The sequence below is a fragment of the Haliaeetus leucocephalus genome, unplaced genomic scaffold, assembly GCF_000737465.1.
Source record: "Haliaeetus leucocephalus isolate CR32 unplaced genomic scaffold, Haliaeetus_leucocephalus-4.0 Scaffold577, whole genome shotgun sequence".
NCBI lineage: Eukaryota > Metazoa > Chordata > Aves > Accipitriformes > Accipitridae > Haliaeetus > Haliaeetus leucocephalus.
This window is the reverse complement of record NW_010973013.1, coordinates 1,874,914-1,902,833: the sequence shown is the minus strand read 5'-3', so window position 1 is coordinate 1,902,833 and position 27,920 is coordinate 1,874,914. Positions and strand designations below refer to the sequence as shown.

At 36.3% G+C, this 27,920-nt stretch overlaps 1 protein-coding gene across 1 annotated transcript in view; it reads left to right on the top strand.

Annotated features, from left to right (window-relative positions):
• CDC42BPA (CDC42 binding protein kinase alpha (DMPK-like)) overlaps positions 1-27,920 on the top strand; it is a 186,253-nt gene that overhangs the window by 117,838 nt on the left and 40,495 nt on the right. Inside the window, exons 13-21 of the mRNA XM_010577747.1 lie at positions 3,350-3,483; positions 5,145-5,387; positions 5,626-5,736; positions 9,670-9,917; positions 14,884-14,989; positions 16,742-16,866; positions 24,318-24,423; positions 25,037-25,185; positions 26,423-26,514. Coding sequence (XP_010576049.1) covers positions 3,350-3,483; positions 5,145-5,387; positions 5,626-5,736; positions 9,670-9,917; positions 14,884-14,989; positions 16,742-16,866; positions 24,318-24,423; positions 25,037-25,185; positions 26,423-26,514 — 1,314 coding nt within the window. The remainder of the gene's footprint in view (positions 1-3,349; positions 3,484-5,144; positions 5,388-5,625; positions 5,737-9,669; positions 9,918-14,883; positions 14,990-16,741; positions 16,867-24,317; positions 24,424-25,036; positions 25,186-26,422; positions 26,515-27,920) is intronic.

The window sequence follows — 27,920 nt, the reverse complement described above, 5'->3', positions numbered from 1 at the left end:
GGAATTTTCTCTGGTAGTGATTCATAGCATAGCACTTCTGCTATCCTGCTCCATAATGGTTTTTTCAAACTAGGATCAGGAGAGCGGAGACATCCTCAAAGGAAGAGAAAAGAAGTACAGCAAGGTGGTTTTTATTTAGGAAAATTAACAAGATTGATAGAGACTGTAAGGTATCAGGACTCAAACCATAGAAATGGGGAGTACAAATCTGATTCCTCTTGTCAATCCAAATAGGAAAATGTCTGCATTTTATGTGAGAGAAAAATCAGAGACAAGTAGCGGTGGATGGATCTCTATTGTATGTTCATATCTTACCTGTGGCAAGGGAAAAAAAAACACCACCAAGAAAGGTTGAAAAAAACAGTTTAAAAAAAAATTTCTTCTGGTTTCTATTTGTGAAAAGACTTCATGGAGTTCCTGAAAGTGAATGCCAGCAGCAACACCCACAGAAAGAATAACTTGAACTTAACTTCCAGACGTTCTAGCTGGTGTGTTTGGACTCTGCTGTTACGTTATGGGGCAGAAGCATGCTATGTATGAGCTGTAGACTGCAGCACGTAGATCATATGCTGTTAAAATTGTGTAGTCTGAAAAAATTCTGTTATAGATATACAGTTGGACAGCTGCTCTGGCATGATGCAGCAGTTTTGTATTGTACTATAAGCATTATTTTTGGCTGTAAGCATGGCTTAACTAGCTCAGGAAGGATCACTCTGATTTGAGTGATGCCATGTTGGCGCTCTGTCAGGACAAAGATTTTTGTGAAGTTTCTCTCCAGCCAGTGTCCCTCCACTTGCTGCTGTAATGAGGAAAAAGACAACACAATCAGAAACCTCTGTTCTGCAGCAATCCTCAGTTCTGGTTTTGGCTCTTTGGGACCACTGAAAAGCAACGTCTACAAGAACAGCTTTTGAATGGGACCAGCTCTTCATAGAAAAGCATCAAGATCAGCTCTAAATTATGTTTTATTCTTGACTATTGAGCTGTAACTTAGATTTTAGTTCATTGCTAAAGGTATTACTCTTCCTTTGGTAATGAAAAAAAATAAATAAGGTGTGGAACATTCCCCAACACAACTGATACCCTTTTCAAATTTAAGAGAAGTCTGTCTGGTGAAGGCAGTTAATATTGAGAAGGTTTTGCCTTAAGTATCCATTAAGAATGTTCTGCTTCATGCCATATATATATTGGTATTTTTATTCCTAGATACAATGTGCTTTTGTTTTTTGGGTTGGAATTGAATAATGTGATCAAGTGAGGAAGATGTAGAGTTGTCTAATCCATCCCTGGTCACCACATAACTTCCCCAGTGTATACTTGAATGCCTTGTCTGGTCCAGGCAATACAGCCATTAGTTAGAAGACATTCATTTGTGCCTTGATTTGTAACTAATACAAGCTAATTTGGTAAAATTGAGAAAAGAGGATGTTGTATTTGCTTGATTTTATGGGGTTTTTTTGTGAGATAGATTTTAAAACTAAATTAATGACAGAATACAGGCACAAACCAGATGATGATCATGTCTGAATGCTTCCAAGTTTAGGGGAGCTAGTTCCACGTTTTCTGGGTGACCTTTAAAATATCTAAATTTCCAAACCTAGATCTGATTAACTAAGAAGGTTTGGTTCAGGTGCAGAGCTGAACTTTATGCTTTGGGCTCATCTCTTGGTTAGTTAAATGTAATGTAGTAACATCCTACAGTGTTTGCATATAGTAGCTAAAATGTTAGCGACAACTAGCGTGATTAGAAGGAAAATTACCATTTATGAGACATATGTCACAACTAGCTTTTGGTTATATTCTTTAACCTGTTTTACTGCCTCTTCTGGAGCTGTTAAGAGTAAACACCTGCTTAAAAAGATAATACAAAATGAACACGAAATTGCGTCAAATTTAGGAGTTTCACCGAGGGGACCTTGGAAAAATACATTTTTCTTGTCTATCTAGTTTTCCAGGAAATGACAAGCTAGCATATGCTTTCAATTTTTGAGGTCAAAGTTACAATTTTTGTTCACTATGTTACATAGGAGAAGACTTTGAGGAATCTTTAATATTGCCAAATATGTAAAGGGCAGCGATGGAAGGAGAAAACAGAACTGTGGAACAAAGTAGTTCATGCACGGAAGAGAGATTTATCTTGGCTCAGCAGTGCCATATATAAACTTTCTTTTTTGCTGGTGACTTCAGAGTAGACTATAAGAGAGGCAGTTAATAATTTCTGGCTTTGAGCTACATCTCTTACTTAAATGCATTCTTTTAAATTTTTAAACAAGAGTCAATGAATTAAAAGAATAGTGAATATTTGTCTGGGTATAAGGTAATGGTATTCATTTGCCTATAAAATTATTGTGTTTCAGAATTTACAGCCCTTAGAAATGTATGTGTTTTTATATTTGATTTCTCCAAGACCCAGTCTCTTAGGGTTGCATTTATGAAAATGTAGTAAAAGGCTCTTATTAAGAGTATAGATGGGTTCCTGTTCTGTGGGTAAATACATATGGTCTGAAGACCTGCCACAACTGAAATCAAAGGCAAAATGTCCACTGGTTTCACAGAACTTGGAATTAACCTACCTTCATATATATCTTGCTTTAAATTCTTGTTTTTAAGTGAAGGACTAGGAGGGAAAAAAACCACCCACTACCTAGACTTTCTCAGTTGTCATAGTTTATGGATTTCAACTTTGCATGTTGTAGCATTTGAGCATATTTATATGACATTATTTAGCTGTGGCATAGAAATGTACTGTCATTGTGTATTTGACAGTTGGTAAGAAACTGACTGTAATAGTTTTCCTGTATTTATAGTAGTAATAAAGCAGATCACATAAACACAAGTGGTTTTCACACTAGAAATAAGTAAAATCATCTGAATTTAATTTTAAGTGTATCAACAGGAGAATGTTTGCCAGCTCTTGAGTGACCCGTTACTTTTACTGTTTCTTTCTGGGGGAATTTGGGGGGGGAGGAGGTAGACTCTTTATAATTACAGTGTAATAAAAGATGCATTATATATTACATCACAGTGCATAGAAGTTAAATGTATACGTGATGTTAAAGCATACATTACAGAATTATGTATAGTGCATGGTTATTATAATGTGAAAAGACAAGTTACTGCTTTCTATGTTGTTTTGCAAGGTGTGACCTTTTATTCTGTTCTGTTAAAAGCAAATAATGGCAGTTGAAACAACCTACTCCCTATTCTAAACCAGATAAGATTTGTGTTAATTTGCAATTAAATGGAAACCAGAACAAATACAGAAGGAGCTTCAAGCAGCTAGACTATGCTATTCTAGAATAATGATTTTTTTTCCTTAACATATTTAGAAGTCTGCTGCTTTTTCTAGATTCTGGTCAGCTGGAACAGCAACTTGAGGAGGCCAGCACTGCAAGGCGGGAGTTGGATGATGCTTCCAGACAAATAAAGGCTTTTGAGAAACAGGTCAGAACACTGAAGCAAGAGAGGGAAGATCTTAATAAGGTAAAAGCATTTCATCAGCAACTCTTCTAAACCCTAAAGACTGTTTTATTTTTGTTCATTTTGCTTGAAATAACTTTCAAGTATAAAATTAATGAGCAGACAACAAATGTGTAACGTGACCTACTTTGCTTTCTGCCTCTTTTTTGAAGACAAGGACATTATTTAACATGTTTTATGTATGACTGCTGGGTGGTCCTAGGTGACTGCTTCCAGATAGTGAACAACTCCATGATCCAAATTGCATGGTGGCTGCAAAGAAGGCTTTATAGCTTGAGATTAAGGTGGTAATGATAGTGGTTAGAAGACAGTAGGAAGAACTATTCCAGAAAACTAATTTAATCTGAAGTACAGTGAAGTATGGGTGAGACTGTAGCAGGGAAAAAATGTTAAGAATATGGTGTTAAGGCTGTGTCACAGAAGTGTTTCCAGAAGAGAGATGTGAAAAATTGCCCAACTATGAAGATTGAAAAGTAATTTGAAATAACTATGGGTAAAGAATACTGGGGTTTATTTCTTCTTCTCTGTCTCCCCGATTCCTTGTTTTCTTGTTTATAGTGTACTGTTTTCATGGCTTTTTTGTATTCATGGTTAAATCAGCCTGTAATCAGGTGTGAAATACATTAGCCTGTTTCTCATCATGATTATATTGGCCCAGTATTTTAGAGTCCACACTCAATGTTGATGTTCCAGCTGTATTTAATACTGTTTCTTTTAACCCCTAAGGCACTTAAAACCTTGAAAGCTGCCAGTTTGTCCAAGAAAGACCATCTCTCTTCTAAAACAACTTGTAGTGATTAGGACCTCTTTTTAACAACCTTAGAAAATGCTTTTAAATTTGTATAGATGTCAACAGTGCCAAATATTAATTCTTCCTGCCGCTCTTCTTTTCATCCTCAGACTTGCTTTTCCTTGCTTCTTTTTTCTACTCTGGTTTGGCTGAACATTATTAAACCATTTAAACTGTTTTGGTCCCTCATTCGTAGTGTAATAGCACAGATCTAGGACACAGCAAGCTTTGTGAAGGTATTGTCCTGTAGAGTTATCGCAGCACTAGCAGTATTATTTCATGTGGGCTCTTTTTAAAAGAATAACTATCATATATTGCTGTTAATTACTACAGTGTTGTGTTGCCTGAAACTTTCTGTAATATTTGATGTTATGGTACAGTGTGTGGAAATCATACTCACCATTGCAGGTCAGTTTTCAAAAACTTCTAAAGCAGAAATTTTCATAGAGCAGAGTTTTCCATTCAGTTAATGCAAAAATTTTTTTTAATCATTTAGCAGTTGAGATAAGTCCTGTTCTTTTTATTCATTTAAGTAGTTCTTGAAAAACTATGCTGATGACATTTTTTATTTAAGAAAGCAAGGTATTTTTATATTTTAATGAAAGTGCTTGAAAGCCTTTGTGTTTAACCTATAATAACCACGTAAATTCCTGCTTAGTTTACGTTTATGCAGTTTTACTAACTTTAGTAGCGTAAAACGTGGCCTCTTTCCTTATTTGTAGAGGCACATAATCTGTATCGTAGAAGCATTCATGAAAATAAATGAATATGTAGTTTCTGTTCACTCTGGAGAAGGTGTTAGATGCGCATCCAAAGACAGAATTGGCCTTGCAGCTTTCTAGGTTTATTACTTAATTCTTTTTTTAAACTGTAGGAACTGGCAGAGTCTAGTGACAGATTAAAATCCCAAGCCAAAGAGCTGAAAGATGCACACAGCCAGCGGAAATTGGCAATGCAGGAGTTCTCAGAGATGAACGAGCGGCTGACAGACTTGCACTCTCAAAAACAAAAGCTTGCCCGCCAGCTCCGAGATAAGGAGGAAGAAATGGAAGTGGTGATGCAAAAAGTAGAAAGTTTAAGGCAAGAGTTACGCAGAACAGAGAGACTTAAAAAAGAAGTAAGTGGTGAGAAGACTGTTTAGAATCTAATAGCTTTATGTAAGGTTTTCTAAGTAATGTATTATCTGTAAATCGTTAACTCTTGATTGTTGTTTCGAACAGTACCGATTTTGATTTCTAAGAATTTGAAGTGTCCAGTTTAGTGCTGAAGATTTATCTCTTACATTGAAAAGCATCAGTAAATTTTGAAAAAAAGTATAAGAATCCTACCTATTAAAAGCGTATGTACTTTTGCAGCTGGAAGTCCAAGCTGAAGCTGCAGCTGCTGAGGCATCCAAAGACAGGAAATTGCGAGAGAGGAGTGAACAGTACTCTAAACAGTTGGAAAGCGAAGTAGAAGGGCTAAAGGTTAGTCTGTTTTGATATTAACACCTGCAAACTTACTAGTCAACTAGGACTTGGATCTGTTTGATTGCTTTCAGATGTAGGACAAAAGGGTATTGTTGGTTTGTCACTTCAGTTGATGCTGAATATTAATGCAAGCATGCATTGCATTATTGTCCAGTAAAATGAACATTTGCTTAATGCCCTTTTCAGGCCAGTTTGTTCACTGCTCACTGACATATTTCTTTAATAGTCGATGAGTTCTTACCAAATTGCTTCCATTATTATTTTGTTTAACTTTACCTGTTAAAAGCAGGTTTTTTTAGTGTAAGATGGTTGAGTATTTGAAGATTAACCTGCAGCATTTGCAGGTTTCTGTATAGCTGTTTTGTGTACTGTGTTGTTCCTCAGTGTGTAAGTCAAAACAAAGATTATTTCCTCCACAATAGATGTCAACTGATGTAACTGTAAAGGAAAAGTTTTAGTGTATTGTGCCTCTCAGCCCGAAGTTGAGACATTTTTGCACAAGAGCAGCATTGAGCATGAAGACTTTGTTTATATTGATGAGATTGCTCACCCATGTAAGTGTTTTTAGGCGCAGAAATTTAAGTAAGCCAAGAATGTTAACTGTTATTTTATTCAGTGATTAGCGTTTTATACGGTGCTCTGAAGAAATTACACTTTCTCAAAAACTGAATGAGAAATTTTTTCATTTCCACATGAGGATTGCTGTTCATTTACTGCAAAATCCTGTTCCCAATGTTTCGTCCAGTATGATAATTCTAAACTTTTTGTGCAAAATGTCAGATTAGGCCTATTCTGGTCTTAATTTAAATGAATAACAGGGGGTTTTTTATTAGAATTCTGTGGGATATTTGTCAACATTAAGTCACTGCACAGAAAATTTGGGGGTTTTTTTTCAAACGTTCTTTTATTTTACCTGCCTTTGTTAAATGAAAATAAGGAAATCCATTCAGTATGAAGTTTGATTTATAAAGCTTCTACTGCTGTGAATTCAGATTGTTATCCGAAAATTAAGATGTATTTCTGCTTTCATGAATCTTCACCATCAGCAAAGTGTTTGTATCACAGTTTAAGAGGCGAGAGGAATTTATTGGAGATCTGTTGAGAATAAATGATATGCTGATTTATAACAATGGGGCAAGTTTATCAGAAAAGGAAAGGGGACTTGTAGCTTTCTTAGTAATATTTCACAGTACAGTAAGCACACCTTGGATCAAGTGCAGTTGTTGTGATATTGCATTATCCATTCAGTAAAAGCTCTGCATGGCTCCTTAGTTAAGTTCAGGGGGCTATCATAGAGAAAAGGTCAATATTTAAAGAAAAAAGGAAAGTTTCTCCAAATGAGGTGAGCAGAAAAGCCCATAACAGATGGCAGGTTAAGTGTAAACAGGATGTTGAAGGCTAAATAAAGAGAATTTAGAGAGCACTTTGCAAAGGATGCTTACAGTGATTGTGGGAAGTTCTTTAAATCAAAAGCAGAAAGCCACCTTAGGAAACTCATGGGGCTGCTTGTTGGCAGGTATGAAAAAGTTAATCTCTGAGCTGATAGGGCTGTGGCAGAAATGCTCAATGAGTTTTTTGTGTGTCAGACTACTGCTGAAGCAGGGGAGATTGCCACACAGAGCACGTTCTTTGCAGCGGGTTGGTCAGATGAGCTGGATCAGTCTAAGGATGATGTGCAGGAAGCATTAGAGCTGGCAGGTGAGTCAGATGTGAAGTCACCTGGACTGGTGGCCTCGCCAAGGGGGTTCTGAAGGAACTTGGGTGAGAAGTAAGAGAACTGCTGGCCAAGATGTGCACCTTCTTATTACAGACAGCCCACTATGCCACTGTAAGTCTCATCCAGAAGATCCTGGGAACTGCAGAGGAGTGGGTGCAACTTCCTTAGGAAAGGGGTAGAGGCTGTAGTAAAGAATAAGGTCAGTGAGTGCTTCATGGATGAAGCAGAGCCTATTGAGAAGAAGGCAGTGTGCCTTCTGTACAGCCAAGTCCTGCAACACTGACCTGCTGGGGTTCTGCAAAGTTGTCAGTAAGTGTGTGGATAAAGGACATCCAATGGATGTCATGCATTCAGATTTTCAAAAAAAAATCAGGCTCAATGTGAGTCAGCAGTGTGCCCTGGCAAACCGCATCCTGGGGTACATTAAAAAGCATCTAACTATAAATGTGCCAGGAGATGCATTATGTCTCAGTTGCACCATTTGTCTGCTTGAAACAGGCATGTATGAAAACACCTATTGGGAATTTGTGCTTACATCAATTCAAAAGATATTCTCTATTTACGATATTACCTAGATCTGTAAGCCACTGTACAGTACCATCCAGCTTTCTCTTCCACTGCACCATCTGTCTTATGGTCTTAATAGTATCTTTTCATTGTGGAAAAAAAGTGTGAAATACCACTAAAACATTTTATGTACCCGATAGATGATGTTGCAAAGCCTAAACTTTTTATGTGCTCCGTTGCCATATATGTGTCGGCAATTCAGCATGTTGAGTGGTAAAAAACAAGTTCAATAGTTAACTGCCTGTGCATGAAAGAAAATTCCTATACTGCTTTCTTTTTTTTTTTAAATCTTTCTTTCTTCAAACCATCTCCTGTTAGGATGGCCTCTTTCTCCGGTTTACCATTCTGCATCCTAAGGGCAGGATTTTACCTTTAGATGAAAACAGATGGTCATTTTGATGAGTTAGAGAAAACAATGCGGTAGCAGCACGTATCTGGCTCGTACATTTAGAGGGTTTTGCAGTGTTCTGCTGACACTAACTGCAAGGCCCAGCTTTCTCACAGAATGAGTCATGGTAGAAATTCAGTTCATCTGAATGTTCTGCAATGACTTTTAGCTCTTAAAGTCTGTTCATACATCAGCAAAAGACAATTACCCAAAGCCATGTTTAGTTAAGGGTAACTGAGAGGATTTTAATATCTCATGGCAAGAATGGAGGAATAATTAACAAAATATCTTCGATCCTCCTAAAGGTGTGAGGCAGTCACCGTAAGGAAGTAGATTGTCCAGTTACCTGCACTTTTCAAAACACTGTGTTTTTGTTAAGTAATTTCCTTTCCTTAGACTACCTTTAATTACATATTTTAAAAAATAGAAAAAATTCCAAACCAAGTTATACATATGTTTACATTAAAAAATATTTCCATACTTGGATTTCAGTGCATGTCATGCCACTATCTCATTTTGAACCTGATCTTGCTCCTCCTCTATGTTATGGCAGGACATTGAGTTTAGTGAGTGCAGCATTTGGTGCAAATGTGTATCTATCCTGAAGCAATGTGTAAAGCCTATTGAAATGCCAGAAGACCTCACTAAGAGAGCTATGCAGCTGCGAAAAGTGAAGTAATTACTCTTATTGTTTAAAGCTTGTTTTTCCTATTAATCCACTATGATGTAAATGGTCAGTTTAAGTAAAATAGGTCAGGTTTCCCTCCTGACCCATGCAATCCATACAGTGTTCCTGTAGCTAGATTTTAGCCTTCAGTTAAGCTTCTGCTTGTCTTAGTATAGCTTTTCCACAAGTTCTTTGTGCTTTAAAATATACTGACTGCATATCATAGTCTTTATTCTGCGTTCCTGTAAGTCACTTGAACTTAACTGTTGTCAGCTGTGTGAGTGGGAGCATAAAAATCTTCTAATTCTGTGGTCACTTTCTGACTGCATGTAAGGGGAGTCAGAATGTGGCCAGAGATGTGTAAAGTGATGATCAAATTTTGAATGGCTTGAAAACTATAACTGTATTTAAATCACAAAATGATAGAGTACAGTTCAGATTTATGCTCTAACAGATTTTCAAAAAAATTGATAGATGTGTTTAACTCAAGTCTGTAATGGGCTATTTTCTAAACATATTTATGAATATTGACTTGTTATTAAGCACCATTTTCAGCATTCTTGAGTGCTAACTTAGGGCTGTTTATTTTAGCAAAAACAGGTTGGTCGCTCACCTGGGGTAAGCAGTATAGAACACCAGCAAGAGATCACTAAATTAAAGGCAGACCTGGAAAAGAAAAGTGTTTTCTATGAAGAGGAACTATCTAAACGTGAAATAATGCATGCTAATGAAATAAAAAGTCTGAAGAAAGAACTGCGGGATGCAGAGAGCCAACAGCTTGCCCTCAAGAAGGAGATTATGATTTTGAAAGACAAGTTAGAGAAAACCAGGAGAGAAAAGTGAGTATTGTATGGAACTTGCCCTTAAGCTCAAAATATGTTTTGAAGACTCCTAGTATGTTTCCAAACATGCTACTGCTTCCTTAATTGTACTGCAGACATTGTAGTGCATTTTGGCTGAGCTAATGCCAGGGTTGAAAACAGTCACCTTTAAAAATAAAACAGAACAAAAAAGTCCACATCCCTGTATTGAAACAGTTAATTTTGCACCAAAATTCTTGCACTGGCTGACCATTCCAAGGTATGTAGCTTGAGTTGCAGACTTGCAGCTCGGCGTAAGTCAACCCCTGAAGCTTATGTTGCAGTTTAAAATAGTTTTTTAACTTTTTTTTTCTGTTTGGTATTTTCATCTTTTGATGCAAAACTAATGTGTTAGAGATCAACTATTGCTTACATTTCTGCCAGCACAGGAACAATCACTTAATGCGGACTAAGGCTAATCCATGCTGGGTTCCATCCAGTGTTAACATCAGTCATCAGACTACTGTAGGCATAAGCTGCTTTATCTCTTCTGACATGGTAATTTGTCAGAGACCTGCTTTTTTCTCTCCCACATGGTGGAGCTTGTAACTGGCCTTGAGAATGTTCCTTGAGACATTCATCAATAAAAAACAAGTTTTTCTGTTGGATAGTGTAGTAATGGAAATAGTCATAAATTAAATGTTGTTCATTTTCATTCATAAAAAATTCAGAATGCTTTAGAGAAACTAACACAGATGCTTCTTTTTGCTGCTGTAGCAAGATGGCATATTAGAAAAGCCATGGAGAAGTTCCTGCTGAAAGCTTAGCCAAACTGTAGCAAGTCCTTAAATATAAGTAGTAAATAAAATACAGACTTTTTTTAAAAAGCTTATGCAAATAGAGGTGAAAATACTGCTTCTGTGGTAAACTGTTTCCAGCAGAGGAAGTAGATCATACAGCCTAGAATGCAGTGGATGATCTGTGTCTTCCTAGAATGCAGCTATTCATAGGCCAGACATATTAACACAGTAGTTTGCTGCTTTGTTCTAGGTTGAGAAGTAAAACTTGCATCAGCAGCATGTTTTCATTGTACCACAACTTAACGGCCTTGCTGACCTATCAGTTGTAAATGCACAAAAGGCTATGCTGTCTTGTAATATATAAAGGTGATGGTATGATACTCCTTTAATGCCATGTCACTCCAGTAGTGCCTCAGAAGGAGCAATATTCAATAAAGAATCATAAATACCTCTTTCTGCAAGCAAAACTGTTGCTAAAGATCATACCTCCAAACACTGACCAGACCACAAACTCCTTGGAGATTTATCAGAACCATTCTAATGTTGTACAGCTGCAAAAGTTCTAAGTAGATGTCCCATCTAGTGAAATAACAAATGGCCTAACAATGCTGATCTGCTTCATGCTAGCTAGTTCATAAACCTTCTTTCAATCTAGTTTATCTCTAGAAATAAAAAAAGAACTGGATGCAAATCTAAAATGAGTGCTGACATAACCATGTGTTCCTGTATGTATTTGAGGTGTTTGTGGAAGAGAACATTTTAAAGTATGAACAGAAATGTGTCACATAACCAGTACCCAACATTTGGCTCTTAATGGAAAGGGCTTCAGCATCATATGAAGTCAGGTGTCTAAGCACATGAGTGTTTAATGAAGACCTGATCTTAACTGGGTTTTGTTAAACATATCTGCAGAATCTCATGCAAGTATTAGGACTCCACAGAAATGCAGAAGTCCACTGTTCAAGGTGTGCTACGGATTGACTTCTGCAGTAGTTCAGGGATTTAGAAGGGAAGCTTAAATATTAGGAATGGAAGAATTGCTGTTGCTGCTTGATTATCTATATTTGGTAGTTTTTCTTAAGAGAACATGATTTTTTTGTTGTTGTTTCTGCTTACACATATTGGTTTTAGCTTTTGTAATCAGGCATGCAAAGCTTTTTGTGAGTCTTCCAGTACAGAGGTGTTCAAGGTAAGCATTGAAAAGGAAGCACCTGGATGCTTTATGCTGAAATAAGTGGAATTATTTCAACAATAGGCTTGGAGCGGGCCTGGGGTTGAAGTGTGCGTATACAGTTTAGCAAAAAAAAATTCTAGTAGTCTAAAAGTAATCTTTAGTGCATATTAAAAAAAAAAAAGGCTTTGGTAAGAGGCCGCAGTTGCATTACTTCATAAGGGCGATAGTATAGAGTAAATTACGTAGGTTATTCTAAGCAAGGGTCAATAAGAGCTTGGTCAAAATCTGTGTGTACTTTTTTGTGTAACTTGCACGTTGGTGTTTCTGTTTCATTTTTTAAAATAGATATTTCTTCTTTGTTTCCTTCAAATTTAAGCTTTCTTATTTCTGCTATTTCAACAGTGTAAGTCTTCAAGGGAGAGAAACTACCTTTCTCTACAAAATGATTGCCCTTTGCTAAAGTCTCATAAACTTCACACTTAAAATTGGGAACGTAGGAACACAGTGTCAGGCCAGTGATCTGTGTAGCACGATATTCTATTTCTTAGAATTGTCATTATTAAATACTTCAGAAGAAGGTGCAAGAAACTGTGTAAAATAAATCATGTTTGTAGAAGTTTCTTTTAAGCCCGTCATTTAATGATAGATTTATAAAGTAGAGAGCTTTATAAAACAGCGTTTGCTGTTTTTAAATTGTATGATATAAAGAAGCCTGGGGGCTGGTGTTTGTTTCAGGTCTACTTTTCTTGGTTTCAAAGCAGTAAGATAAAATATTTCTCCACTTTGTACAGCTGCAATAAAGAGCTGGAGTGACAAAGTGATACCATAAAACTGTATTTCACATTGCTTGCATGTGGTTTGCTACAGTTATTTTAGTGATAAAAAGAAAGCTGAATCATGTATGATTTCTCAAACTTGAAGAGCAGATACATAGCTAAGTTTTAGATGAGAGAAAAAGCTTGATGGGAGAGGAGGATGCCAGGCTTCAAAGCAAATGCATTATTTTGATCTTCCTGGCTGTCCAAGGTATGCTTATGGAATCTGTCACCGTTCAGTAGTTCGCTGAGTTGATATTTGTGTATGATAGATTACACCCACATTTTCCTCTGTTTAAAATTTATTTTTGTTTCTGTATTATACTGTATCAATCTGACTTACTGGGTAGTGACAATCACCAGTTGAATTATGAACATAAAATACAGAAAACTGCAAATATGTTGGGTTCTCTTACCAATCCAAAACTTCCTTATTCCACCACCATTTATGGCTGCTTTGAACCTTAAAGCCTTAAAAGAATAAGTTTTAGACAAATACAGAATAAAAAACCCTGAACAAAACCATAAAACCAAAATAAAAGAAATAAATTAATTAAAAATTAGTTTGGTCTAACATCTGAGAAATTAGCTTTGAATCTATGCCTTGCGAACAGAAGCAGGACCTGTTATTAATTCCCCTGACAGCCAGTGCTTTCATCTTCTCCTGTCTTTTCCCTAGACTGCTCATCATATGCATGGAATCTGTTGATACAGAAAAGGAGTGGTGGTGAATTTCAAACTTGGCGTTTAAACAGTAACCATAGTATGTTACTTTACTAGGATGTAGTGTTATGTTTCAAAGGATGCCTAGCAACATAGAATTTCACCATGAGTCTGACATGCTGTACTAGATTTCAAAGAGTGGTTGAAGCACTAAATGAATTTCAAATTACGAATAGGAAATTCAAACCAGCATTACTCTTAAATGGGTTCACTGTAACCACTGACACTTCTCATCTTTTAAGGGTGTTATCTTAATTTGGCAGTTATTGTAGTTCTGCATCTCAGAAAAAGAGACAAGGATGTAATTTCCCTGTTGCATAATGTAAAATTCTGATCAGTATCCAGAAAAAAAAATTGTAATCCTCAAGACAAGGTTTCACCTGGATTTTATTTTTACAAAGTTAATCTTTTATAGTGAACACTTTTTCAAACCTTTTAAGGCTTGGACAGTGGTATTTACTGAATGGTATTTATTGTATCTGGCATTTATAGTATAGTTCCATCAACCTACTGATGAACTTTGTAACAGTTACCTGAATAATTGGTGAAACAGTGAATACAAGATGCAGATGTAGTGAGTCTCCAAAGAGCAGATGTGAGCTGGGAGTTATACATCTAAAACATTACGGTACGCAACTTTAAGAAAATTACAGTGGTTTTTGGCAAACAGAGGATCTGCAGCTTCATTTATTTTAGGATTCTCATATTCATTTTGCATGATAAAAGTTGATGTTAAGCAGAATCAACCAGGGGTTCTCCTCTACTGAATGACATCCACAGGAAAAGGGAAGTTTTGGGTGAAACAGGTACTTTGAAACTCTTTCTCAGAAACAGTGGTCCAAACCTGCTCTAGAATCTGGTGATACTAGGAATATATAGGTTTTCCATCCACTTTTTGCTAAGAGTAAGTATATGGTACCTGAATTAACAGTTCGTTCTCTGGCTGTTCTAAATTGTCCAAAGACTAGCCCATATAAGATTTTCTCATCAGAGACCCAGCCCCAAGTCCTCTAATTTAGCTTCTGTATGTTCTGGTTTCATATGTGGTCACTTTTACCTGTCATTCTGTGTGAAACTTGGAATTACAGAAATGTCTAAGTTAAAATACTCTTTCTGTGAGCTGAGAGTTTACCCTGAGTGTCTTAGAATATTGACACACGCTTCAGTCTACAGAATTACAGCTGCTCAATATTTGAAGGATTCGCCTAAAGAATAAAATACGTATAAGTGGATTGATAAAATGTTAGTTCAGTGGAGCTCTATTAATTCCATACTGAAGGAAGGATCATTGTCTAATGAAAAAATTCAACAGGCTGTCTTACAGTCCTAAGATGGTAGTATAATACATTACTTGCTTAGTTTTAAAAGGCTATGGTTTTACCAGTACAGTACTTTCAGCTAGTGTGTGCGTTGATTTTTATGTATTTTAAGTGAAGAGTGTGATGAGGTTTAGAATAGGAAACTTTCTAATTCTGCTTCATTTTATTTCTTAGCCAAAGTGAAAGAGAGGAATTTGAAACAGAGTTCAAACAGAAGTATGAACGAGAAAAGATTCTGCTAACAGAAGAAAACAAAAAACTTTCAAATGAGCTTGATAAGGTAAGTGCTGATTAGTTGAGTCCTGAGTTTATAACTATTGTATGCTATGTACAAATTGGACAATATAGAACTGTACTGGTTGTGATTAAGTCTTTATTGATAGCAGAAATTAGTATTACACCAAAAAGTCATGATTAATGTTTGATTTGAATAGTGAAGTGTCTATATGCATCTGAACTTGAGAATATGTGTATGTGTGTATATATATATATGTATATATATGCATGTATGTGTAGGAATTGAATTAGATGGTCTTACAGTTCGGTAAGACTGATTTTAGACAACAGATTAAGCCAAAAAAGATGGTTTCTGTATGACCCAAATATAAAAATACATAGTTAATGATGTGATTACTTAGAGTACACTTGCATGTCAATTACTGTGAAAAATAGCAGGACCCCTCCCACCCATTGAGATTAAGTGTTACTTTGAGATACTAAAAAAATACAAATGATAAGGCATATTAATTAAAGTGTATTGAGCAAGGAATAGTTATGTTTCGTGCATTTAGATTATCTCTTTATTGTTCATTTTGACAGGTTATTCAAGTTCATTGTGGATTAGCCAAGTCTTGCTAAACTTGTCTATTCTTTTTGTAATGCATTACATTTTCTAAAAATATGATGAAAGTACAGTGTTCTTCAAAGTAAGCATGTTTGCATGTCAGTGTTCAAATTATAGTACATTTTCATACCAGTGTAAGAGGCATACAGTATATGCCTATATGTAGGCTTAGTCCAAGAACAGTAAGAGACAAGTCACTTTGATAGTTTTTCTGCTTGGTCTCTCTTTAAATTTGGTTAGCTTTGTATTCTTCTTGTCAAATGACATTTAATAAAAAGGCATATTTAAATCATAAACCCATTTAAAAGATAAATATGGAGTGGAGTACTCATTAGGAGTAAAAAGTAGAACAGATTTAAAACTGTGACTTTTTTTTTTTTTTACATCATTTCGATTTATTAGTGTATTTCAGTACTAAAAGAAGCCTTTCACATGAGATTAATTCTCCTAAGCAGGCCTTCCTATAAAGTCTATTTGATCTCTGATTCCACTTTGACTTTCTGAATAATTATTTAACATAATGAGGATTTAGTTCCCAATACCAACTGAGGTTAGATGTGGCTTTTGTTTTGTGGAATGTGCATGTATGAGTGACAGCTATGTGAATGCGAGAGGTTAATTGATAGGTATAACATACTGTACTTACAGATGTGCATTTAATTTCAATTTCCCTGTCTGCAAGTAAGTAAAATGAAAAATGGGAATGTAAGACACCTGGAGAATCTCAGGACTGATTTGCGCCTGTATCTCTTAATCCTCTCATTCTCCATGGTTACTAAAACAGGGAGAGGTTCGGCAGTTTTATCTGAGCTATAACAATTTTTGTGTCCTTGCTTTGCTCTTTTAATGTAGGTTTTTCTATATAGAACATTCCACACCTATATGGTTCAATGCAGAAACCTTCTAAGAGTTGTAGAGGTATTTGGAGTCTAATTCTCAGAAAACGAATTTATTTGTTAGAGTGAAAATGTAGTTCTAGTCCTTAAAAATGGCCTTTCAGTACAGCTACAGTCATACATGAGAAAAGATTCTGGCTTTTATTGTTACGTGGTGTTTATTGTGATGGGTAGTACCAATTTTTAAAGCAGATGCATGATGTGGGAGAGGGGAACACGTGGCTTTGAGTCTGCACAGAGATGGCGTCACAGCAGCTTATACCTTTAACAAGTTGTTTAAATTCTCATTCAGCTCACCACCATGTTTGAGAGGCTGAGTATGAATAACCGGCAGCTGGAAGAAGAGATGAGAGACCTGGCTGATAAAAAGGAGTCTGTGGCCCACTGGGAGGCCCAAATTACTGAGATCATCCAATGGTGAATACTGTTCTCTAATGTTATTGCAAAATCCCTTCAGTACGTGGTAGGGCTGTTACTGAGGTTTTTGCCTTTGCATGTGGCACTGGCAAGTGCTTAGGTGAAATCTCACACCTGTCTGGGATTCTGCTGTATTTTTGATTGATATTTTAATAACATCCAAATCCGGAAAATTGTGTTCCTCCTTAAGAGCGAAAGTGTCTTACCAAATACAACTTTTTTAAGTGCAGAAGAATCATGGCCATTGGGTGTGGCTTGTGGCTTTGGAAGAATGCTGGAAGGAGTCATATGCTGAGCTCACGCCTCTGAGAGGGAACAAGCCTGGGAAAAGCAGTGGCTGAGAGTATTTGTGTCTCGGCATTAATTTCCTTCATCTGCTTGGCATGTGGCAGAATGAAACAAATACAGTGCAACTTTTATGTGATTTTTTTCACAAGAAGGGCATTTGAGACTACCGCAAAGCCAGTCAAGTGATGTTTCTAATAATACTTTTGCTAAATAATGAAGTTATGTTTCTAAAGTCTTCTGTCCAGTTCTAATAAATTAGGGGAAAAAACCCCACCCCAAGTTGAAGCTACTAAGAGAAAAAGGTTGTTTTATCTAGGTGGTCTTTATTTTTCTTCTCCATGCCTGCTTCTCTCCCCTCCCCTTTTATGGTCCATTGCAGTGTCTAGCATCTACAAAAATAGTTTGCATCCAGACATTTTTTTTTTACAGATCATCCACTTCTGGGAAGATTTCATCATCATATACTAATCTTTTTTTGGTTTACTTGATTATTTCCGCTCCCCCCTTTTCCCATCTCATGTTAGTGAAAAAATCGAATTTGTTGTGTCAAAGGAAAAATGGGAAACATTTGTTTTAATGAAGCCTAGTTTGGTATTGTGGTAGTGTCAGTATAATTTTGTTGTCAAAATGCAGAGAAGTTTGTCTTTTGAATATAACCATGTAAATATGTAACAAGAAAGGAAGGCTGTCCTCTTGGTTTCTGGAATTGTTTTAAGCAGTGTTTGTTACATAAAATTATGTAATGCTGATCTGTGTTACGAAGTCCGTAGTGTCTCAAGGCACTGTATTCATAGCAGAGGTTAAAAAATTTAAAAGGTCCACTTTGTGCATGTTTCTTTTAAATCTTGTCTCTCATAACTGTGAGTGTAGTAGATGGCCTGCATCACAGAAACAAAGAAAAAATACATAAAAGTTGTTTAAATGAACAGTTAATTTCTAGCCAATCAGAAATATTTATTCAGAAAAAAATCAAGGTAAAGAGAGACAAGTCTATTATTTCATATTCCATATTGTTTTAAGGTAATGCTTATCTGTCTTAATGCACCAAGGTAACCAAACCCCGTTTTTCAGATTTACATGTGAAAGCACTCATAAAACTTGGCAGTTCTGGACAAAGACAAGTCAGAATTAGTTGTGGATTGTTTTATTTAACACTATGTAAAAATGTACCAACAGCCATTAAGAATGTCCCTTCTCCAGTTTATGAGAGTGTTTAATATTTTAAAACGTACTACCAATGTGGTTCAGGTATATGATAAAGCATGTTGCATGTATTAGAGATATCACGGGGAGGGTAAAAGAGGTTTGGGGTAGAGTTTTTTATTATGTCTAAAGATACTTAATGAAAAAAGACCAGGAACATGAAAGACTAACTTTCTGAATGAAAGATACCATTTTACTGATCTCTTAAGATAATATAGTGTCTTTTTAAAAGTATGGAACTAAAAATTAAAGAACTATGTGAAAAGAAAAAAAAAAGTAGTTCTGTGGGCAAACATTAAGGAGATAAAAAAATTGGCTTGGTTCCAGTTTTTAATCACTGTACACATCTCAATTTTCCCTCCATACTTCTCTATGCTTATGTTAAATTTTTTCCAGCTATGTGAAGCCTTATCTTGGCTCACTTTTTTTTTCTTGTTATGTTTAGATTTTCCATGCATTACCCAGATAATCTGATCATGTCCATCTGCTGTCCTTAGAATTCACTACTGCATACTGAAACTAGGTCCTTTTCTGGTGATATTTTGCTGTGGAACATGGGGTGCTATATGAACTATCTAAACATCTATAATAATGATAAACATTTTAAAAGAAAAATAATTTTCAAGAAAACTAGTCTTATTTAATCAGTCACAAGCCTATGTTTTTCTCAGAAGAACATGCAATTTAAATCCATACCTGTCCACCTCTTCAGTGTGACAACAGAATCCCTTGGAGCCAACAAAAGTAGGGTAGAGCTTGGAGGCTCCCTCTTCAAAACTGACAGATTTTTCACATAATACTACTTCAAAATATGTATTTTGGGTGCATACTTTCCACTTCTTAAAAATGGGTTTTGCCTACTATCTTCTTTTTGTACCATGATTCATGAAGGATATGAGGCAGTAGATGGAATTAATTACTGGTTTTGTAAACAGTTTGCTCAGCTGCCTATGGTAGTTCAAGGGATTTGTTCTAGCCCTGTTCTAAGTAACACAAGCCCAAGGAGTCCCTTACTTCCTTTGAGTGCTTTGCCTTCTGATAGATACCTCTCTCGGGAAATCTGCCCCACTATTCGAATGCATATTTTAGGTGGTTAAGATTGTCACTTTCTTTACGACTCCTTGGGCCCTTCTAAATAATTTGTGACTAATTTTGATGGCCTATCATGTTCCCTTTAGCCTTTCCCTGCTTTCTTATTGTGCTTTCTTGCATCTTTTTAGGGCAAATGTACAGAAGCCTTTTTATTTTTGCTGTTGTTATCCCAAGATGCCATAAATATAGCCAAAATTTTAATATAAACACTTGCATCAAACTTTCATTTCAACTTCTAATGTGGTAGTAATATACCCTCACAGATCCTTCGGCCTTAATGGGGCTATTATATTGACAAGTTTGTATTAGCCAAATCACTTATCATGCCTTGAAAAGAGTAAATACTGAGGCTTTTATAGTCAGCTATAAATTTTCCTAAGGGAGATGGGAAAGAGATTCATTGTATTGGAGGTTAATGCAGTCACTTTAAAAAGGAATCTTTTAAATAGCCATGGTACCATATTTCTGTTCTGTTGTAGAAAGGAGGTCGATGGAAGTCTTGGTAGTGATTCCCAGAGTACTTGTCAAGAATCTTAACTTATTAGTCTCTCTGTGAGAACATGTAACCTAGTTCTAGAAGTCCTAAGGTAGACAACTAAAATAAATCCCATGACTAGTATTGTAGGAGCGTCTTTTTCTCCCCACTGATTGAAAAGGAAGCCTAGGCAACTAGTTCAAATGAAGAATTCTGTATTGTTGAGTATGTTTATATGGATGAGCTAAATCCTACCTGATTTACCTGTAGAGTGGATGTCAGGCTTGGATTCAGCTGGCCAGAAGCTGTGACTGTTGTCTACCAGAAGAAAAAAAAAACCAACAAAAAACCCACAAGGAAACAAACAAAACAACCCCCCAAAACCCCCAAACACTTCTGCATTAAATCAAACATAAAAAAGCCCCAAAGTTTTGGGGGTTTTTTGGGTTTGGGTTTTTTTGGTTTGGTTTTTTTTAATCTGGTTGCTCTCAGAAGAAAGCACATGTGAATTGTGGAAAAGGTTTAGCAAAAATTCTGGGCAAATTCAACTGTAAGAAACTCAAACCATGAAAAATTCTGAGATGCTTTGTGTTTAAGGTAAGAATAATCAGAAGTTAATTATAAAATAGAAAATCTGGAGGACGGGGGAAGTTTGAGGGTTTGGGAGCAGAGTGAAGTGTTGAAAATTTTTAGAGAAGTATTTCTAAAAAAACCCAAATTTTATTGGAGAAGGCAGAGGAAAAAGAAAAAATTAAGTTGTAGGCTTTGAGCAGAGTGATACAAAGACAGAAACTTAAAAGCATTGAGAAACTACAGGAGACTTGGGAGTCATGGCTCTCAGACTTCCTTGGGGTTTTTAAATCAGGAAGATGCAGCTTGGCATATGACCCCAGGGCTCTAAGACCCCTCCTGTTCAGCAAAAATCTCTAGTCCTCTGGGTCCATTTTGTATTGTAAAGTATCCCGGAGAGAGAGACCCAGAGAGTCTGACCTTCAGAGCAGCCTGACAAATAGATACTAGCAGTCAATGGTTATTTGAAGGTGGTTGTGATGTTGGCTCCAACCAAAAAGTTAAATTTAATTTTACAGGAATTTGTACTATATTGCTGTTCTAGGTTCTTTATAGTTAACAAGCTAAGTTTGCAAGTGCGCTTACGTTATGTATGAAAACAGAACGGTTAATCCAATCTAAATTTTCAGAGAATTGACTCTGGGTGGAACCTGAAGAACTTTTCTTCCTTGGGTCTTTTGCTGTGCTTGTTAGGGCTCTCTGTAAGAAGGGGGGCAAGGAGAGAAACATTAGTAAGAGTAAGTTTACCTTTCATGCTCTTTTTTTTAAAGAACCAATCAAACAACAACAAAAAAAACCAAACCAGCAAAACAGTAACAAATCTGCTCCTGGGGTCACATAATGTTTAATCAATGTATCTCATTATCGAGAGAATGTTGCCATCTAGTGGGCAACAAAACTGTAGCTTAGCTCCAAATTGTACTGCTTTTATTTACTGTCTTTAAGAGTCTGAAGATTTTCCTTGAACTCAGTATAGGTTTTTGCAAAAATTTACTTTGTAGAAATCTAGAAAATGAAAATAAACATACATGTTCTGTGGAACACCTCTCTGAGGATTTTGCACGTGCAGCTTTTCAGCATTTAGAGGCTGAAGGTTCTGTGCATCATAAACCAAATAACTGAAGTGTTTTCTCACCTTCCATAAGGAAGGATCTATATGGCATGATAAAAACTGACAAAGAAATTGGACATGGAAAGTTTTCATATTTAATTAGAAAAGTTTCAAAAATATGGCCCAATTCAATTTTATTTTTGATCTGACATTGTCCCTTTTTTTTTCTGCAAAGATTTTATGTGTCATTAAAAATAGAGAAGCTCAAATGCTGATTCCTAAATCTGTTTTCCTTGTACATCAGGAGAACTTACCTTCTCACCTTGAGAGCCTCACATTCTTTTTATTCCTGCTTACACTCTTTTCTTTTTACTATGTATTTAATTATACACCCCACCACCACCACCTCCCACCCCCCCAAAATAGGCATCTTATGCTACTTCTCACATCTTTTGCCCACTCTTGTACCCTAAGTGGTTTGTATAGGCCAAGATTATCTGTGTCTGGTGGTCAAAATATGTCATCCAGAATGTTACAGGAAAAAAAAGTTGGTATGCTGCTTCCATTGAGTTCTAGTATACCTTGGGAAAAATAGTAACTCATTAATATCAAAACACTCTCTGACTTTAATAAAGTCAGGATGTGGTTTTTTTCCTAGGCTCCTCCTCACCTCTTGAACTAAATTGTAGGCAGGAGACAGAGAAGATAAAGCCCAAAGCATGAATAAGTGCTTACCTTTTCATGTTGGGTGTGAGTTTTATGGTAAATAGTCACTATTTTTGCATTAGCCCCCTCTGTATTAAAGCAATCTTTCATATATAAATCTTAAACTACACAGCCAGAAGTTACTGTAACCTGTAGACATTTAGCCCATAGCTTTCACATTGTCATCTTGCCCTAAGGCCACTGTGGGAAAGCTCTTCTGTTCCTCCCTTCCCCATGGCAGTTCAGAGTATGTGCTCTCTGTCTTTCTTGCCTCCTTGTGACTATCTATAAATCTTTGTTGAAACCTTACATTATTAATTAATGGTAAACTTACAAGTAGCACCATTTTCATAATTACTGTGTGTATGAACCCCATAGTATCAACCAGAGAAACTTAAATTGCTTTATAGGTGTGGAGGGGGAATCACTTTCTGCAGAAAGGTCACTGCGAGACAAGATGAACCATCTGGAGAACTCTCATCTCCAGTCCAACATACTCAGGATTACAGTTACTAAGGAAAGATCAGGAAGCAAGGATAAGTTAATTTCCACGAAATAGAAAAACTATTTTCCCACTTCCCTGTAAGTTATTTAAAGCTATTTGAGGTTCATTACTTATAGCACATCCTAAACGTTTCTGTGGTCAGTGCTGATAGACCTAACTGTGATCAAGCTGTGGTATTAGACTGCTGGTCTCTGAGACCAGCTGAGAGACTTGGGTATGCCCTGCTGTTGCAGAACTGAGTTTGTTCTTCTGTGGGCAAGATGAGTATGTTCCGAGCCAGGCCTGTAAGGTGAAAGGAACTGTGTGTGTGCATAGGAAGGGTGTTGGGGGGTTTTGTGTGTGTGTTTGGTTTAGGTTTTTCATAAGCTACTTAGTTTCAGTGAGGTAATTTTTTCAGCAACTTTCTTTTCTATGTTAATACCTGAGGCAAATGAAGAACGAACCTTCTGCTGTAATTAATCACAGAAGTTTGTTTTTTTCTTTGTAACTGATGATCAAAGAATCTGAAAAACAGTCATGTCTCCTCCTTGATGTCTTTACACCCAGAAAACATGTCTTGATAGGAAGCAAGCTCGGGGGATGAGAGAGCCTCTTCTGGCTTATGCCGTTTAATAACAGTAGAATTAGACTCTCCCTATTTAATTAGCATTTCTTGAAATAACACCACTGTTTAACTACTATTTCTCATGGTCAATTGATAAGAGTAAAGTCAACCACTAGTTCCAATGTTATGTGGATAGTTGAATTGTTAATTATTGGTTACAAAATTTGTCTTAATTTACTCCCTAAAAATAGATTGGATCCTGAAAGGTTTCTTTCTCAAAGTCTCAGTTTCAGGTAGCTGACATTTATACTGAGACATGTATTACTTACTTAGAATCATAGAATCATTTAGGTTGGAAAAGACTTTTAAGATCATCAAGTCCAACCATCAGCCATGCCCACTAAACCATGTCCTGAAGTGCCTTTTCTGCGTGCTTTTTGAATACCTCCAGGGATGGCGACTCAACCACCTCCCTGGGCAGCCTGTTCCAATGCCTGACAATGCTTTCAGTGAAGAAATTTTTCCTAAAATCCAATCTAAACCTCCCCTGCCACAACTTGAGGCCATTTCCTCTTGTCCTGTCTCCAGCCACCTGACAAAGAGACCAGCACCCACCTCACTACAACCTCCTTTCAGGTAGTTGTAGAGAGTGATAAGGTCTCCCCTCAGCCTCCTTTTCTCCAGGCTAAACAGCCCCAGTTCCCTCAGCTGCTCCTCGTAAGACTTGTGCTCCAGGCCCCTCACCAACTTGGTTGCCCTTCTCTGGACATGGACTACTAGATACGTAGTTCTTCAATCTTTATTCCTCGTCTTAGTGGTGCATATCGTTTAATGGAACTCTGCAGAGCAGCGAAGGCTTAGTTCTGTGTGGGTTTTTTTGTTCCCTTACGTTTCATGATTTTTGTTTTGTATTATGCTTTTTTCTGTTTCTGGTTGCCGTTTTGTTGAAGGGACTTTTGTTTTCTTTTCTTTAGATTCTTTGGTTAAAACACCTTTTTCTTATTATGTAATTGTTTAGGGTAAGTGATGAAAAAGATGCTCGAGGTTATCTTCAAGCCTTGGCCTCTAAAATGACAGAAGAACTAGAGGCCCTGAGGAACTCCAGTTTGGGTGCAAGAGCTACAGTAAGACTCTACTTCCATATGTCAGATTTTTTTTTTGTTTGCAAAAACACTAATTGGATTGTTACAGCTGCAGTAATAACCTGTCTGTAGAGTCTGTTAGTCAGAAGTTAAACTTTCCTAGAGCTTCCCTTCTGAATAACTGAATAGTACATTTATTGTTTATTGTTTATCAATTAATTAAACACCAATATCTTTATAATATTTTATTTTATCTATAATATTGTTCAAGTAGCTATTTTATAATCATATATGAATTTGTTGAAGGAAATCTATACTTTGAGTTATGAAACCTTGAAGTCTTTCACCTGTGAAATGTGAATGTCCTTCATAGCTGTCATTTGAATTGAGGCACATCAAAACTAGAATTCACAAAATCTCTTTGCTTTTGAGATCATGACAACATAAGACACTCATCTTGCCTGTGTAGTACTTAAGTTCAATAAGAATAATAACACTACTCAATTTTTTAGTTTTAGATTACTTTGGAATTAATGAACTCTTATGTTAAGAACATAATAGACTGAGAAACATAATTGTTGAAGTTAGTTACATTCTGCATTTTCAGCTTTCTTTCCTCTTACTTTTTCTTCTCCCTTCTTTTATTCTTTACTAGGACATGCCCTGGAAGATGCGCCGCTTTGCAAAACTGGATATGTCTGCAAGGTTGGAACTACAGTCTGCTCTTGATGCTGAAATCCGAGCCAAACAGGCCATTCAAGATGAGTTGAATAAAGTCAAAGCTTCCTGTATCTCTACAGAGTGGTAAGACTGAATTGTTCTGATGGAAATTTACTTTGATACCTCCCAGGGAGTGTCATCAAATCATGATTTTAACGATCTTATCTGTCAAAATTTAATAATGAATTATATGCCAATTTCTTATATCCAAATGTGAAAAAAAAAAAAAAAAGACCACATCTCTCTTCATTGTGTAAGCAGCTGAACACTTACTGGGAAATTTGAAATCTTGAAGACTTTCAGAGAATACACTTTCTCTTTAATAATATAATCTCTCCTAGTTGTGATAACAAGTTCAAATGCAAGCAGAGTTTGGTTTTGTGTCTTAGAATATATTCTCTTCCATTCTATTGATAGCTGCATTGGGTTAGCTGATGAAAATCGATTATTGCATACTGATTTGCACAGTAGTAAGATGCAGTTATGGAAGATTATGAATTCTTTTATTCCTTCCTCAGACCTCTATCTCCCTTCCCTTCCCCGCCCCCTCCCACCTCCCCAGAATTTATTCTGAGTTGGGTGAATGCCTGAAGCAGAGATTAGTAGGAAGACATTCCATTTCTAGGTCTCCAGCTTCAGTCTAGCTCAGAGCACTGACTTGTTTTGCAGCTTTAGGTAAGCAGTTGGACAGAGCTGAGATTCAAGTATGTTATCTGTAAAGTGGGAATACCTTGTCCACCTGACTTAGATATTTTTCAGGCCATGTAACATGATGATAGGCAGCATTGTAGATCCTCTAAGAACAGGAGAACCAGTGTTTGCTTTGATAGGCAAGGATGAGAAGTGTGATGGAAAAGCGTAGTAGTGTTACCTATCAGCTGTGAATCAGAAAGCACTGAAACAACTAACTGTAAAGTAACATAGTTCAGCATAATCTATTAGTATCACAGACACTGTGAATTAACAAATTAAAAACCCACCAATTTTTAAGCGTAAAAATACATGTGGTCTTTTTTTTCCTCATTCATAGGATACAAGCGCTCACAATTACTCATAAATTAGGAACATGAGCCTATTTAATGGGTATTTGTTCTATGAGCCTATTTAACAGAGTGATTAATTGTTTGTTCTGGTTTTTTTTGAGATACCATACTAAACAGGTCCCAATAGATTTTTTTAATTCATTCTGGCATTTGATGATATCATGAAGCTTGCTGGGCATTAATTTTTAAATAGAATGCAAAGATGGGCAGAAAAATGTGACATGTATCATGGGTTCTCAATACTTACATAGGTTTTTTTTGTTTTTATTCTTTTGAAGTAAATTGCAAGAATCTGAGAAGAAGAACATGGAACTGTTGACAGATATTGAAAGGCTGAAAAAGGAGACAGAAGAGCTTAGATCAGAAAAGGGTATGGCAACTGATACCCAAGTAAATAACATGTTTCACATTGGTGGGTACATCTTATCAATTAAGTGTCACCTTGCAACTAAAATATGATACCAATACCAACAGACTTTGGCATACAAAATGTGAGCACAACAATTGCATGTTAAGATGTACCCACAGCAGCTGCATTTGCACTTCTAATACATACTTGTAATATGCTTCAGTTTTGTTGATGTACTTGAACTAGTAAGGTATTATTAGAGTTGGAACTGCATTATTTTTGTTTGGCATGTGTATGATAATTTACTGCCAGAGAACTGTTAGAAGTATAGATATATTTATAATTTTTTTTACCCTTTATGATGGGTGAAGGTATTTAGACTTCAATACTGATCATAGTGTTCTTCTATGAATGTTTTAGCCCTGCCTACACAGAGAATAAACAACTGCAGAGACATTCGTAGCATTCATTTGTTTCTGGGATGACTTTGATTGGTTTTGTAACCACGTAGTAAGCGGTGTGGTCATGTTTGCTTTGCTGTGGTATTAAGAGCATGTTCTGGGATTTCTGTCTAACCGTATTTTGCATTGTTGCTGGGTGAAGAGACTTTTTGGTAATTCTGAAATGAAAAAAAATGTCATTGAGAGGTGATTTATGATTTGGCTGGTTCTTTGCAGTTCCTGTAGTAGCTCTAATATTTCTATCTTATGAGTCACATGGGAAGAAGTGATTCTTCAGACCAAATGGAATTACCTAATTTTCTGTAGGTAACTGAACTCCAGAGTTTCAAAACCCTGGCAACAATTGCTGTGTAGGGATGTCAGTTATTGTTCAGCCTTTGCAACCTAACAGCACGTCAATCAATAACGTATTGCATTTAACATTCATCTCCTGTATGTAGACCTCCAGGTGCTGGTTGACTGGTAAAAATAATATAAACCTATACAGAACATTAAAAAATTACTCTTGCTGATTAGCAAATAAGACTTAGGGAATTTATACTTGTTCGTCTTGATGCTTAGCACTGATACCAGGATTATGCTTCTTCCAAGTGCTTGGAGAGGAACTCTTGATAGCATCTCACTGGAGAGAATTAATGCATTGTCACATTTAGCTTTCATTTATAGATTCTTGAACTGTCTTAAGTATCTTGCATGCTTACTCAGCTTCTGAAGTCTTCCTTCGTGTTAAACGGTCTGTTAAGAATTTATAATTAATATTTTACCCTGTATTTTCTCCAGTTTTTAAAGCCTTATTTTTTGTGAAAATAGAGATAAACATTTACTCTTTTCTTTAACAACAACAACAAGTACTTTTCAAGGAAAATTTAGTTATTATGCTTTTTGCCAGGAGTAAATTAATAAGATTCTACTGCAGCTATGCAAATATTTTGATAGAAATACACCTTAATCCAAAATCCTTATTAT